General features: G+C 34.7%; 1 protein-coding gene across 2 annotated transcripts in view; it reads left to right on the top strand.

The window, feature by feature from the left end:
• Positions 1 to 13,815, top strand: part of LOC106674173 (protein pinocchio) — a 203,987-nt gene that overhangs the window by 134,543 nt on the left and 55,629 nt on the right. The window contains exon 1 of one of the 2 annotated variants that reach the window (XM_024229037.1): positions 11,394 to 11,451. The exons of the other annotated variant lie outside the window; for it this stretch is intronic. Within the exon in view, the coding sequence (XP_024084805.1) occupies positions 11,409 to 11,451 (43 nt within the window). The 5' untranslated portion in view covers positions 11,394 to 11,408. Of the gene's footprint in view, positions 1 to 11,393; positions 11,452 to 13,815 lie in introns of those variants that run through there. 2 annotated transcript variants of the gene reach the window in all.

Here is a 13,815-nt window from a genome sequence, read left to right as displayed (position 1 = left end):
TTCCTTTAATGGCGCACTTTAACGATTGTCAGGACCGTTCGACAAGAAAACACGATGGACAAGTTCACAAAAAGAAGTATTACTTGAAAAGTCCGGAAAAAACGGCGCTCCTTTAATTTTCAATAGGGAGAAAGTGTTATACATTTTATAAGCAAAGACCTTTTTTTTTATATTCCATCCTTGATCAAATTGAAATGAGCTTTAAATTTATCGTTTAATATTTGATATTCTTACACAACTAATTCTCCTATCACGATTACTTCACCGCAATTTTCTTCATATCTGCTAGCATATTGTTTCTGAATTGAAAAACGAAACTATGAAAAGCTGCAAGATTGATTTTATATAATTTAATTTCAGAAATGTTTTGACTAGTTCAATTTTAAAATTAACGATAGTAAGGACGGACATCAGTATGAATTTTTTACTTTAACCAGTTGTTTTTCGCTAAAGTGAAAAATATTGATTTCGACCAACAGCAGCCCAAATTTTGCATTTACCGCAATCAAAAGTTTTACTCTCAATCCCCCACTTTGTTTAAATTCCCATAAAGAACAATCAATTTGTAAATAAACAATTTTTCGCCGAAATTCAAATATCTTCGCATTGACATATTTTCGATCGGGTAGAGCAGCGGCGTATTGAACCGATGGTCGTGGGTTCGAATCCCGCTCGTGACACTGACTTTTCACTTCAACCAATACCTTAAAAAAGATTAATTAATTGAAAGAAGATATTTGGTCAATAGACCACTAAATATAATGTATTTATATTATAATGTGTGGTGCTTAGTGACCGATACTTATGATTATTTGGACGTCGTGAGAGGTCTGGTGTGACGTAGGTTTTAGAAAAACATTTTCTTTGCATGCCAACGTTTCGAGCTTTATTGAGATCATCCTCAGAGCTGTAAGTGTTTGTTTTCCGTGTAGGTGTGTCATTCTCGTCTATCGTGTTGAGAGTGCCCCACGACAGGCAAGTATTAGTTACTAAACAGATTAATTAATTTTATTAAATCTTCAAGAGATAAAGCAACGGAATTTCAAACAAAATAAAAAACATTATAAACATCTTCTATACTTACACTGTCACAATTTTTATTTAGTTTAAACTTTTTGTTGTGGTTAGAGCATCGGCGTATTGAGCCGAAGGTCGTGGGTTCGAATCCCGCTCGTGACACTGACTTTTCACTTCAACCAATACCTTACATAAAGATTAATTAATTGAAAGAAGTTATTTGGTCAATCGGACCCCAAAATATACATGGGAAAATACACTCATGTATTTTCCAGGCTGAAGACATGCAATTCCATCCAGTTCAACAGGAAGAAAGCGTGCAAAAATAAAAATATAGCTATCGTATCTGATAACCAAGCAGCCTTCTTAATAGGCACTTAATTCAAACATCATTAACCAAAATATTATGCTGAATTGCAAAACTGAGCTAAATAGCTTAGGTGCAAATTAAAGTCACGCTCTGCCTGTCACAGGACTGAGAACATGTGGGAGTAGATGGAAATGAGAGGTCGCACTAGCAAGAAAAAAGACTGCTATACCGCGGATAAATCCTGAGCCTTTCTGTGAATCACTGGGATTCACACAGTAGTAAACAGTGGAATTCGTTGATCATTGGGGATAAACGATCCAAGACCCTTCTACCAAACTTTGGAAGGAAAGCAACCACAGAATGCATCAAAGGAACCAGGGGAATTCGCATCCTTACAGGATTCTTGACAGGACACGGCAGAACATGCAAAGGAGAGGAAACGCCAACACACTGCAAACTGTGGCGCTACATTTACCCCAGTAGAAAGCATTTGGGGTTGTACGACTTAACCGTTGAAGAAATTCAACCACTAGGGCCGACTAATCAAATTTCTTGATGAACTAAGACTCACTGATATACTTATAAGTACACTATTGCACTGAACTAAGGAACTAGGAAGGTACATTAAGTCAGAAGGTACAAACCCTGCTTCCTAGTGTCCTTATAACCATACCATACCAAACTATAAATACAGAACAGATGACACAATAGCTCTCAATGTGCGCAGTATATTATACACCACGAACATTTACAATTTCATCTACCGTCATTTTTTGAACATACAGTTTGTCCACGATTGCTTTTGCCAAGGAGATTAAATTATTTTATCTTTTTCTCGATACACATTGATAATTATTTTTATCTAGTTTACAAAATGTACACATCTGACGATTGCCTTACCCTCCGGAGATAAGAAATAGTGCAACTAGTTCGCAAAAGATTTATTATTTCGGCAAATACTATCTTTAGATTTGAGTTACGATAGAAACGAGTTTCTTCCTCAGTCAGTTCAAAATATTTTACACTTTTTCATCACGATTCGTCAACTTTTTCCCCGACTTGCTATCACCCATTGAAAATGCTTCGTTTGATATTTAAAAAAAAATAAGAAATCGTATCATATTCCAGTTCTTCTATAAATCCAGTTTTGTTGTAAAATAATTAGTCTTCCTAATTTGCTAGCTAGGACCTTGTAATATAAAACCTTAAATTTACAAAGTTATTATAATTACAAGGACAGTAAAGGCTTCTTCAGATAAAATTCAAATTTTGGAAAATTCGGGGGAGAAAATTAAAAAGAAGCATAAAGTTTCTCGGGTCACGTTTTGTATCTATCTCAGGTACAACGGAATACAAGAAATTATTTTTTACCTCTAAGTATTTATTGTTAAATGTACCCAATGACTCAATGCAAAAAATTTGAGAAAGAATGACTCTTTTTCTTACTTAAGACCAGTCCAAAATTACAAATTTTTAATATGTACAGAAAATTTCAGCGTTGGGCTTTGGCCGATTTTGTTTTTTAAAAAATTGGTTGCAATTTGTGACTGCTATAAATGACCAATAAAAAAAAATTATTAACGTGGCTGAAGACAATTGGTCAGTGTCTAGCTACATACACAAAAATTGTTCGAGGTGGTTGTTGTCCAGCCTTACAGGGCACATATGTCTGGAGAGTAACCTCTCAACGTCCTCAAAACAGGCAAAAATATTTAAAAGGAAGTAGCAACATTGGTGGAAAGATTATAGTCACCCGACTAAGACTACTAGGCTGACACAAGGACACGTTTTGTATTCTTCATGTTAATATCATTTTCAACCAGTTTATTTTTGTGCTTGTACTTCTATGTTTCCAAGTATTTCTGTCTATTAACAATGATGTGAGATTTGTTAAAGCATGGTTATTTTCTAACTTGGTTACTTTTAAACAGTGATAAATCCAGTGTCTTACATTTTCCATTAAAGAAAAGGTTAGTTTTAATGAGCTTTAAATTTTATTCCCATATGTGTATTAATTCATTTAACTGTAACTGTTCCACCATACCAATTACAAATATTAATAAATACATTGGAGTTATAAAAGACTCTAGGGTAAATTTTAATTCATTTACGTTTTAGTGGTCAATTGAGCAAGTTACATCTTTCTATTAATTATTCTTTCCATGGTCTTGGTTGAGATAAAAAAAGTCAGTGTCACGAGCGGGATTCGAACCCATGACCTTCGGCTAAACACACCGCTACTCTACCACTTGAGCTATTAAATTTTAAGTTACACATTCATTCTTTGGTTATACGACTGAGAAAACTCCTTTATAAATTCAGTGTATTAAGAAAGATCCTATATTTAAAATCGTTAAAATCAGGTTATTATGCCTTAGTTCAATCTATAATTTTCTATGGTACTGTTTCATGGGGTGGGACCAATAATTGTTATTTAAATCCATTATTACTCATGATTCTGTTTTGAGAACTATCCTTTCTAAACCTTTTAGATTTAATACCAATCACCTATATGATATTTTTTCAGGTTTTAAAATTTGTACAATTGTTTTTAAAATGTTCTTGTTTGTATGTTTTTAATAATAACCTTTCTGCTGTATCAAACATGACAAATATTTTTATATCCAAAGGAACACTAATTTTTACTTTCAATTAATTAAGGTTTTTAGTTGAGATAAAAAAGTCAGGGTCACGAGCGGGATTCGAACCCACGATCTTCGGCTCGATCTCGGACACTAACTTCCCATCTCAACCCCACCTTTTAAATTTTCCCTCCTTTTTGCCATTTTTCAAAAGGTGGGGTTGAGATGTTGAAGTTAGTGTCCGAGTGGATCGAGGTCACGATAGCTCAAATGGTAGAGCAGCGGCGTATTCCGAAGGTCGTGGGTTCGAATCCCGCTCGTGACACTGACTTTTTATTTCAACCAATACCTTACATAAAGATTAATTAATTGAACGAAATTATTTTTATTGTTAGCATCTGTGCATGTGTTAGTCTCTCGGTTATGGTCTATTACAGTATTCGACCTATTTCTATTTTGGTCGATGACTACTTAATTAATTCGATTTTTCATGGTATCTCTTAATTTCGCTTTGACAAGCTTATTACATCGATTGTAGTGGGGGTTGTACAATTGTATAAAATTGAATTTTCACTATAAAAAATTACCTTTCAAAATGAACTGATTGGCCAAATGTTTGTTTTTTTTCAATTTTAATCTCGTGATTTGAGGGTTTTTGATAATATTGGTCGATGAATTACGTAGATATGTTTAAATTGTGTAAGTAGTTTTGAGATTTTTTGTGTTTTTTGGATATTTCAATTTGATTGCTTTTTATGATATTGAGATGAAAAAAAAAAACAACGTCAGAAGGTTCATCGAACCTCGCAAGATTTTGATCGCTGTTTCCCCACACGGTTTACGACTTTGGTCAAATTTCGCCCGGAAACTCGGCACCTGGAGGTGTAGAACCGTGCCAGAAAGGTGTAAGCAACGCCGAAAAACTTTATTTATAAAGACCAACTGAACTAGCCTGTGCCCGAGACCTTTGATGTGCCAATGCCGTCATGTAGGCGTATTCGCAAATTTAGAATGGCTTTAGCAATGCCAATTTTATTTATTTACGTCTGAAAGCTAATTAGAAGAGAGAAACTTTGTTTTCGTTAAGATCGTCCGTTTCAGATATCCATTGTGAGGATGGTTTGCCCGATGGCACATGCGGTTTCAAAGATCGCGTAATTAAACAAGGACATGCCAAATTTATTTCCGGAACTGCGTTTGCGAATGCCAAAAAAAGGCGTCTTTTTCTTAAAATCGTTAATGGTAAAAATAACCCGTTATGTTATAAATAATTATAAGGTGAGGAAGTTTTTCATTGACGTCTTTTTCCTTCATGTTTAAGATATCAGCGTCCAGTTAGTCGTTTCTGTTAAATATTAATATCGGTTTATTGCGTCAGTTCATAAAAGGGGCGATCGAAACAATGCAGCAAACATTTCTCCTCGTTCCCTCGATAAATGGGGATAAGAAATAGTACGATGATTAATTGGGCTTATTGATTCGTTTAAAAATAAAAATAATTAGTTTTGTAGAAATCAATTTTAACCGATATATCTTATGCAACTATGAAATTTTTTTGAGGTCTGAGGTGATTAACCTGTAGTTAGATCGTATCTGATCATTCTGGTATCGCATTAATGATCTTTCGAATGTACAAAATTAATTTATAACATGTTTTTTTTATAAACCAAGAATTTAGAGACTCTTTCAAAGTACACTGTAAGATATTAAACAAAAAAAAGTCAAACAATCAGTTTCGTATTAACATTGTTATTCGAAAGGGTGAGTGATTTAGAGAAAAATAGGGAGGGAGTGAAAAGATGATTAGAGTGAGTGATTTCGAGAAACAAAAGAGCGTGAGAGAGAGAGAGAGATGATTGAGATGGACAGATAGAGTAGAGAAGTGAATGAGTGATTTAGAGAGAAAGAGAGAGAGAGAGCGTGAGAGAGAGAGAGATACGATAGAGATAGATATAGTAATGGAGTAGTGAATGAAAAATTTAGAGTGAGAGAGAGAGAGAGAAAGAGAGAGAGATCATAGAGATAGACAGATAAAGAAGAGAAGTGAATGACTGATTTAAAGTGAGAGAGAGTGATTGAGAGAGAGATGATGGAGATAGACAGATAGAGTAGAGGAGTGAATGAGTGATTGAGAGTGAAAAAGAGAGGAGAAAGAGAGAGAAAATAGATAATAGTTAGAAATATATTGGTAAATTAGTAGATAGAGAGCGAAAGAAAGATAGAAAGTGAGGTAGATAAATATAGAGAGAACGACTGAATTGTTGGCTTCGAGAGAAAGAGAGAGAGCGAGTGAGTGAGGGAGAGAGATAGAGAGAAACAGATATATAGAAATAGATTGGTAGGTAGAGAAAGATAGAGAGTGAGATTCATATATACAGAGAGAACGAGTGATTGGTTTACAGTGAAAGAACGAAAGAAAGAGAGAGAGAGTGATTGGGACAGACTTACCTTAGGTCATTGATTTCTTGACGACAATAAGAAAACATTTTTTATCACAAAAAGCACTAAAATTCCACAAATTTAAAATTTTCATTTTTCCAATATAACTGCTATATAACAATATATGAAAGAGACGCAGAAATGAGAGAGGGAGCGGGTTCGAGATCGAGGATGATTCGGTTAACAAAAAGGAAGAAACACGCAGGAAAATTTTCTTTTCGATACATTCCAAAATTGCACGAAATTGTCATTTTTCCATTTTTAAGTATCAATTCGATTACATATTCTATATAATAACTTAAGATGTGAGCCCTGAAGATGATCTCAATATAGATCGAAACGTTGGCACGATAAAGAAAATGTTTTTCTGAAACTTACATCACACCAGACCGCATCTCACGATTTCTCAATAATAATAACTTAATTTTTTTATAAAACTTAAGTTTTTATAATTACACCATATGCTTGTTATAGAAGAGTGCCTATGCATATGCAGTTTCCATTTATGTTTTTTTTTGTTAAATAATTATTTATTTCTGAAGATTATTTGATAAAAACATTTTAAGAATATAGACAATTCATCTTGTGAAGCATAAACATTTCCTAATGAGATGTTTCTTATCAAGTGTGATGCATGTTTTTGAAGTAAAAGAAAGCGAAGCCTCTTAGACATTGCTATGGGATTTTACAGATTCTTATTATACACTTCCTAAAATAGTTTCTTTTGTATATCTTTTTCTAAAAGTTAAATTCAAAAATTCTTAAATCGCATTTTTGTTCGGCGAAGGAGTAAAAAACTTCATATTTTCGAACGAATTCACACACAAACGTGTATTATTACCTCACTCATACTCCAGATTAATAAAACTTACAAATCTACATACGTATAATGTTTCAATCAATATTTCTTATGCTCCGGTGAACAATTGCAATTGTAAACATGCCCGTCAATTTATTCTCGGTCCCTGGCATTAATTTACGATAACAAATGACGCCGTGACGAGGAATTCGCGTCATTTAGCTTGCAAAAAAAAATTTAATTAGTTCAATCTCAAATCGCCGACGTTCGAAATCAATTAAGTACCAACGACGAATGAGACGTTCCATATTCAGTTTTGACACGTAGTTTACACATTTATAACATAAAAATCAAAATGTAATTCAATTTCAAGGTTTCTAAGTTTATAATAAAAAAAGTGAAGTAATTCCAACAAAAACTTAAGTATAGCTGACCCATGATGACGTTGGAAGCAAATTTACATGCCTGATTTTATATTTGTAAATAATACAATTAATTAAGTTGAGATACAAAAGTCAATGGCACGAGCGGGAATCGAACCCACGATCTTCGGCTTGATACGCCGCTGCTCTACCACTTGAGCTATCGTGACCTCAATCCACTCGGAGACCAACTTCCCATCTCAACCACACCTTTAGAATTTTCCATCCTTTGTGCCATTTTTCAAATGTCATGTGATCAATTAATTAAGGTTTTTTGTTGAGATTTGTCGCTGAGAATCAAATTGATTACACGACATTTGAAAAATGGCAAAAAGGAGGGAAAATTCTAAATGTGTGGTTGAGATGGGAAGTTGATGTCCGAGTGGATCGAAGTCAGGCTAGCTCAAGTGGTAGAGCAGCGGCGTATCAAGCCGAAGATCGTGGGTTCGAATCCCGCTCGTGCCATTGACTTTTTTATCTCAACTAAAAACCTGAATTAATTGTATGATATTAATTGGTCAAGCGGACCACGAAACTAGTGAATTGTAAATAATGCAACAAAAAATCTATATGTATAATTTAATTGCGTACAATCAAATATTTGGTTAGTTAAATAAAATATTGTTGTTAATTGTATCATTATTATTAGTCAATTAAATAGATTCAATTAAGGGGATTAAGGGAGGAAAGGAGTGTCGGTGGCCGCAACGTTTCAGATCACTGTAAGGTAAAGGTCCCTGGTTCGAATCCAGCGGCCCTGCATTCGTACCCGAGAAGTGGGCCTTTTTTTTCAAAAACACTGGTACTCTGAGAGTTGATACGACCTCTGCTATTGCAAACCCTCGTTAAAAAAAAAAATAAAAAAACAAAACCGAGAGTGAAAGAGAGAGAGAGGGGGGGAGAGAATAAGCGATTTATAGAGAGAGTGAGTGACTGGGTGGTTTAGAAAAAAATAGAGAGAGAGTGAGAGAAAAAATAACTAAAAAGATATTTACGTCTAGTAAAGCCATTACAACTTTTGATTTCAAAACTAAAACATATCTAAGTACCCAAGGCAATTACTTGTTTTTTCTTTAAATAAACAAACAACCCAACCGGAGTGCCATTAATGAAAATAAAATGGCCATCTAGAAATATTTTTGGAATTTGATAGAAAATAGATTTTTTAAATCACCTGGGAAAATTCGATAAGCTTCGAGGTGGCTAAATTGACAGTGGGCAATTTTTCTTTAATTTGTACGATTTCTAAAATGTTATTTTCGCCTAATAACAACATATTCGGGCCTAATTTAAAAAATAAGACAATCGTTAAATTTCAATTAAATCTACGAAGTGAAGATTGCAAAATAATTTTAAAATTCCTCGACTTAAATGTCCTTAATGGAAGAAAATATACGGGCCTAATTTAACGTCTGTTCCTCCACATATTTTTTTTTTTCACTGGAGCATTTATGACCACGAGACCGTAAATTCATATTTTAGGCCTAGTTTCTCATGACGCAAAAAATTTTTATCTCACTTTCCAGAATAACGGTATACATATATAGGAACTTAAATTTTTCAAACTACACTCATCAATGTGCATTTTTTATTGGATTTTTGTCTAAATTTAATAGTACGCTTTTTAATTTTGAGCAACCGTTCTTAAGTTATTTGCAAAAAACATTTTTCGTATCAAGGAAATCTTCTCCAACTTTTCAAACCAATCACCTATTTACATATCATTTTAATTAAAAATAAATTAATTGTTTCGCACGTTTCAAAGCTTCGCAAAATTTTCCTCAATTATAAACTATTAGGACACTCCGGATGTAGCTTAAAGGTTATAGACAAAATTACTATAAACTTACGTAAGTGCAAGTATTTATTTTTTGTATATTTCATCCGCACTTGAGGAAAAAGACTATTGTTGGATTGTCTTTCTGGTCGTGCTTCATATGGTCGGTTTCATTACTTTCACATACTTTTAATAATTAAATCGTACCTGCCAGACCTCTAACTGGACTGCATTTTCTTCTAATATTGCCGTTAACGTGTGTCCCCAAGCTACTATCTGAGATCCCTTAATATTTAAAATACATGTGCTTTTTGCTTCCGACGCAGAAGATGAAGATCGGCATTAATCCCTGTAGCGTCAGCAAAAGTAAGTTTGTGCATGAGATGGAATGTAAGCTGCATGTACATGGAAAAGTATGGAGGCCAGCACGCTGTTGTCTCTCTCTCTCTTTCTCTCTCTCTCTCTCTCTCTCTCTCTCTCTCTCTCTCTCTCTCTCTCTCTCTCTCTCTCTTTCCNATCTATCTATCTATCTATCTATGTATCTATCTATCTCTCTCTCTCTCTATCTATCTATCTATCTATCTCTCTCCTCTCTCTTCTCTTTGTCTTTCCTTTCACTTACTTTCTTTCTCTCTTTGCTTCTCCGTCTCAATCCCTTCTCACATTCTATCTCTCACTGACTCTCTCTCTCTCTCTCTCTCTCTCTCTCTCTCTCTCTCTCCTTCCCTCCAATCTCTTCTCTCTTTCTTTTCTTTCTCTCTCTTTCTTTCTTTTCTTCTCCCTCTCAATCTCTTCTCTTACTGTCTATCACTCGCTCTTTCTCTCTCTTTCTCCTCTCCCCATTCACTCTTCTCTCTTATCTCTTGTTTATTCCATTTTGACGTCTAGCTTATAGTTTTTGTGTTAAAAATAGTTAACAATTCTCATGGTATACAAGAGAAATTTTATCTTTGGTCGTTTAGACGCTAATCTGACGGCATGCTTCGGTTACAAAGAGTCTGCCAAGGCTTTTTCAAAAATGTCCAATGTCATATCTCTTTATGGTTTGATTTATTTAAACACACACCCAGGAGGGAAGTTTGTATCGCTGGCTAAGTTCCAAAAGTATATAAGTAAGGACTTAACGTGAAGTTTTGTATTTGATTGTTCAAACATGGCAATAGATCGAATCTTAATGAATTTCCAGCCGTTAATTTCAAGTAAATTTGGATTGTTGTTGCTATGTTTAATTCCCACGCGTGTACAAGGTGAATTTAAAGCCTGGAAATTATGTCAATCCGTGTTTACACATGTGGCAAGACTTATTTTTATTTATGTATTAATTTATTTAAATTAATTTCTCCCATGAACTTCATATTTGCAATGTCAATCGTTCGCTCTAAACAAGTGACCCTGGCGGTTTCGAATTAACTCGAAAATAAAAAGCTTAGCACTTTGTCCTTTCCGTTGTTGGTATATATATGACATTTCGGGCCTTAGGAAAACAATGGACTAGATTATATTTATCTGTTGATTTGCAGAAAGGACAATAGTTTTATTTCTCAGTGTAATAAGAAGTTTAAAAATAGAAGAGAACCATTTTTAATTTTGTCTTGAAGATTCGTCAAGAAAAAAGCAACAAAATTTTACCCTAATATGTTACATTTGATGAAGGTTTATGGTAGAATTTCATAATAAAGAGAAGAGAAAAGTCTTTCGAATAAATAAACAGATACGCATATGTAAATAAATACCGTATTTTCTAGACTTTTCTGGGCATTTTTAATGTGATATTAGCAGGAAGAATATACACCGACAAAGACAAATTTCAAATACGTATTATTGACGTGTTTTTACGACCCTAATCCATTCTTATCCTTGGGCAAACGTTGTAAAGCAATCTTCCAGCCATTTGGATCATTCCCGTTGGTGCTATTCAATGCGTAAACAATCGGCGACACCCAGCCGGTATAATAATGTTTGGACGGTATGTCATTTTGCGTCATTATTGAAGATTGCATTAAGGACAGGGGTGAAAGTCCACTCGGAACACTTCTCGACCCGAGCGCTTCTGGACTCCACGATGGCAACAAAATTTCACGAGGGACTTATTCACGTTTTTCAAGGTAAATCGGGAAAACTTGTAACTAGAAAAACTATATACATGTTAAAAAAAAATCTTTACCTTATTCAAATCAATGTTTTCCTTACGTCCTTTTTAAATACGCTTAATATTTTTCTTTTTTCTTTTTTTTACGAGGGTTTGCTAGAGCAGAAGTTATATAAACCCTCGTGGTTCCGGTGTTTTGGAAAATTGTCGGTTTCGGATGTAGGGCCGCTGGATTCGAACCCAAAACCTTTACCTTTCATGAGCGCCGGGTCAACGCCTAAACCGTTGCGGCCACCAACTCCCATATACCCTTAATATTAAAAATTCTGCTTTATTATAAAAAACGGTTTAATTAACACGTCCTTTGAACTTTTTAATAATAATTAGTCGCGTTATACTTCATTAACTTTGAATCGAACCGTTGAAGTTTTCACTTTTTGAGGGAGAAAAAATCACGTTTAAATTTTCTAAACGGATCGTTGTTTTTTTTTTTATCTCAGAACACGATTTGCACGACAATGAAGAACCTGTGTAAATACAGGATAAATAAACATACAAAAAAACGTCAAAAATTTGCCCCGATTTTAATCATTTTTAAATTGTTTTATAATTTTTTTTTATGTTTCGCATTCTGCTTGTATATTTATTAAATTATTTACTAGGAAATAATACGTCCTAGACCTGTTTTTGAAGTATATAGGTAGGAATAACGATAAACACTTTTTTTCGAAAACGTTGTTGATGTTCGTGTTCTTTTTTTATAACGAAATGTGTATAAATTGTATATTTTTAAACCGATTTTATGTATACAACGTATTGATTTTGCCATACAGAAATTTTCATGTTCTTGATGTTATTCCTATTCTTGTTTTCGTTAATGTTAACTAGGATATTATTTATTATATCATTATTAATCTAAAAAATAATGCTTTGTTTATCTGTTGTCAAATTGAAGCGAGGGATTGAAATGAAAAAATTAAAGCTTTAATCTGGAGCTTATAAAGTATGGGTTTGCACCGGAGACTCATGGGCCTCTTTCCAGTTACTACACAATACTTAAAATCCTATCCGATATGCACTTTCAAATAATTCAATTCAGTAAGTTTTAAAAAAAAAAAATCCTTCTCCCCAGCCACTATGCCAACGAGGGGGTTCGGCAAGGCAGCATCGGTCACCTTTTGTTTTCCCTTTACAGTGCAAACATTCCTACCAATCCTCATTAATTTCCTCTTTGTCGCAGATGTTACCGCTGTCCTTTAAGCAAAGACCCAGTGATTTTCAGAAACCTCCAGGGCTATCTGTGGAAGAATTGTCCAAGAAAGCAGACCCAACGATACCAAATACCAGCAAATAACCTTCACCCTTCGCCGTATAACTTCTCCGATCTATCACAACTCTGCTCCTCTCCTAGCAACCGTCGTTTGCTATCTTGGACTTTATATCGATAAAAGACTTACTTAGAACCCAACCTCCTACGCAAAAGAATAAACAAAGATTCACAACATTACAAAACAAACACGTTATCTACACATCTGAATTCAACCAAGCGTTCCAACTTACTAAGAATCAGGGCCAGTCCAGTTGAAAACCGTTCGATCCGAGCTCCCTACTTCGTATCCAAATATCCAAACTTACACAGACCTTTAAACCCAATTTGTCCTCGAAACCGTAAGAGCACCTACACAAAACCCTAGACTCTCATCCTAACCCCCTGGTCCAACTTTTTCTATCCCGAACAATTATTGATAATCTTCTTAGATGCCTACAGAACCATCGGCCTTATGATATCCTCCCTAATGAGGAAATTGAATAGTACTGTGATGGAAGGGATGGGACTAGCAGATAAAGTGAGGAGGTCTGCAATTCCGTAGGTCCAGAAATTTCATAGTTTGGAAGCACAGATAAGAAAGGAACGAGAGAAGGTGTTAGTTTTGTGTTTATTGGGGTCAGAGCGTATTGACGTGAGGACATATCGTACATGTAGGACGAGGAACCAAGAGATATTGCCTGGGGTAAGAAGGGATTTTCAGTCGGTGTACGTTGGACGTTCATGGAGAGCTCCAGGTAAAACTTACGACCAATTGGACATTATTTCCAAGTGAATCTTACACAACACGTCCATAATGAAAGAACATGGTAAACTAGTAGTACTAAAGGGGGGGGGTGGCTGACAACGATGGTGGGTGGAATTCCTGGAGATATGGGGCTTCTAGGACAAGGTCTGATCAAAGACCGACGGTTCTTGCCATTGGAAAGTGCGTAAGCAATTGAGAAACAATTTTTTAAGTATTTATTACTAACGGTGTAATATAATTACGTAATGTCATATTACATATTTACAAATAATATTGACACAGAAAATGTCTCGAGGGGAGTTAAT

This window comes from Cimex lectularius, unplaced genomic scaffold (assembly GCF_000648675.2).
Source record: "Cimex lectularius strain Harlan isolate CLEC.00 unplaced genomic scaffold, Clec_2.1 scaffold210, whole genome shotgun sequence".
Lineage (NCBI taxonomy): Eukaryota > Metazoa > Arthropoda > Insecta > Hemiptera > Cimicidae > Cimex > Cimex lectularius.
The sequence above is the reverse complement of the archived record's forward strand: the minus strand, read 5'-3'. Positions and strand labels throughout refer to the sequence as shown.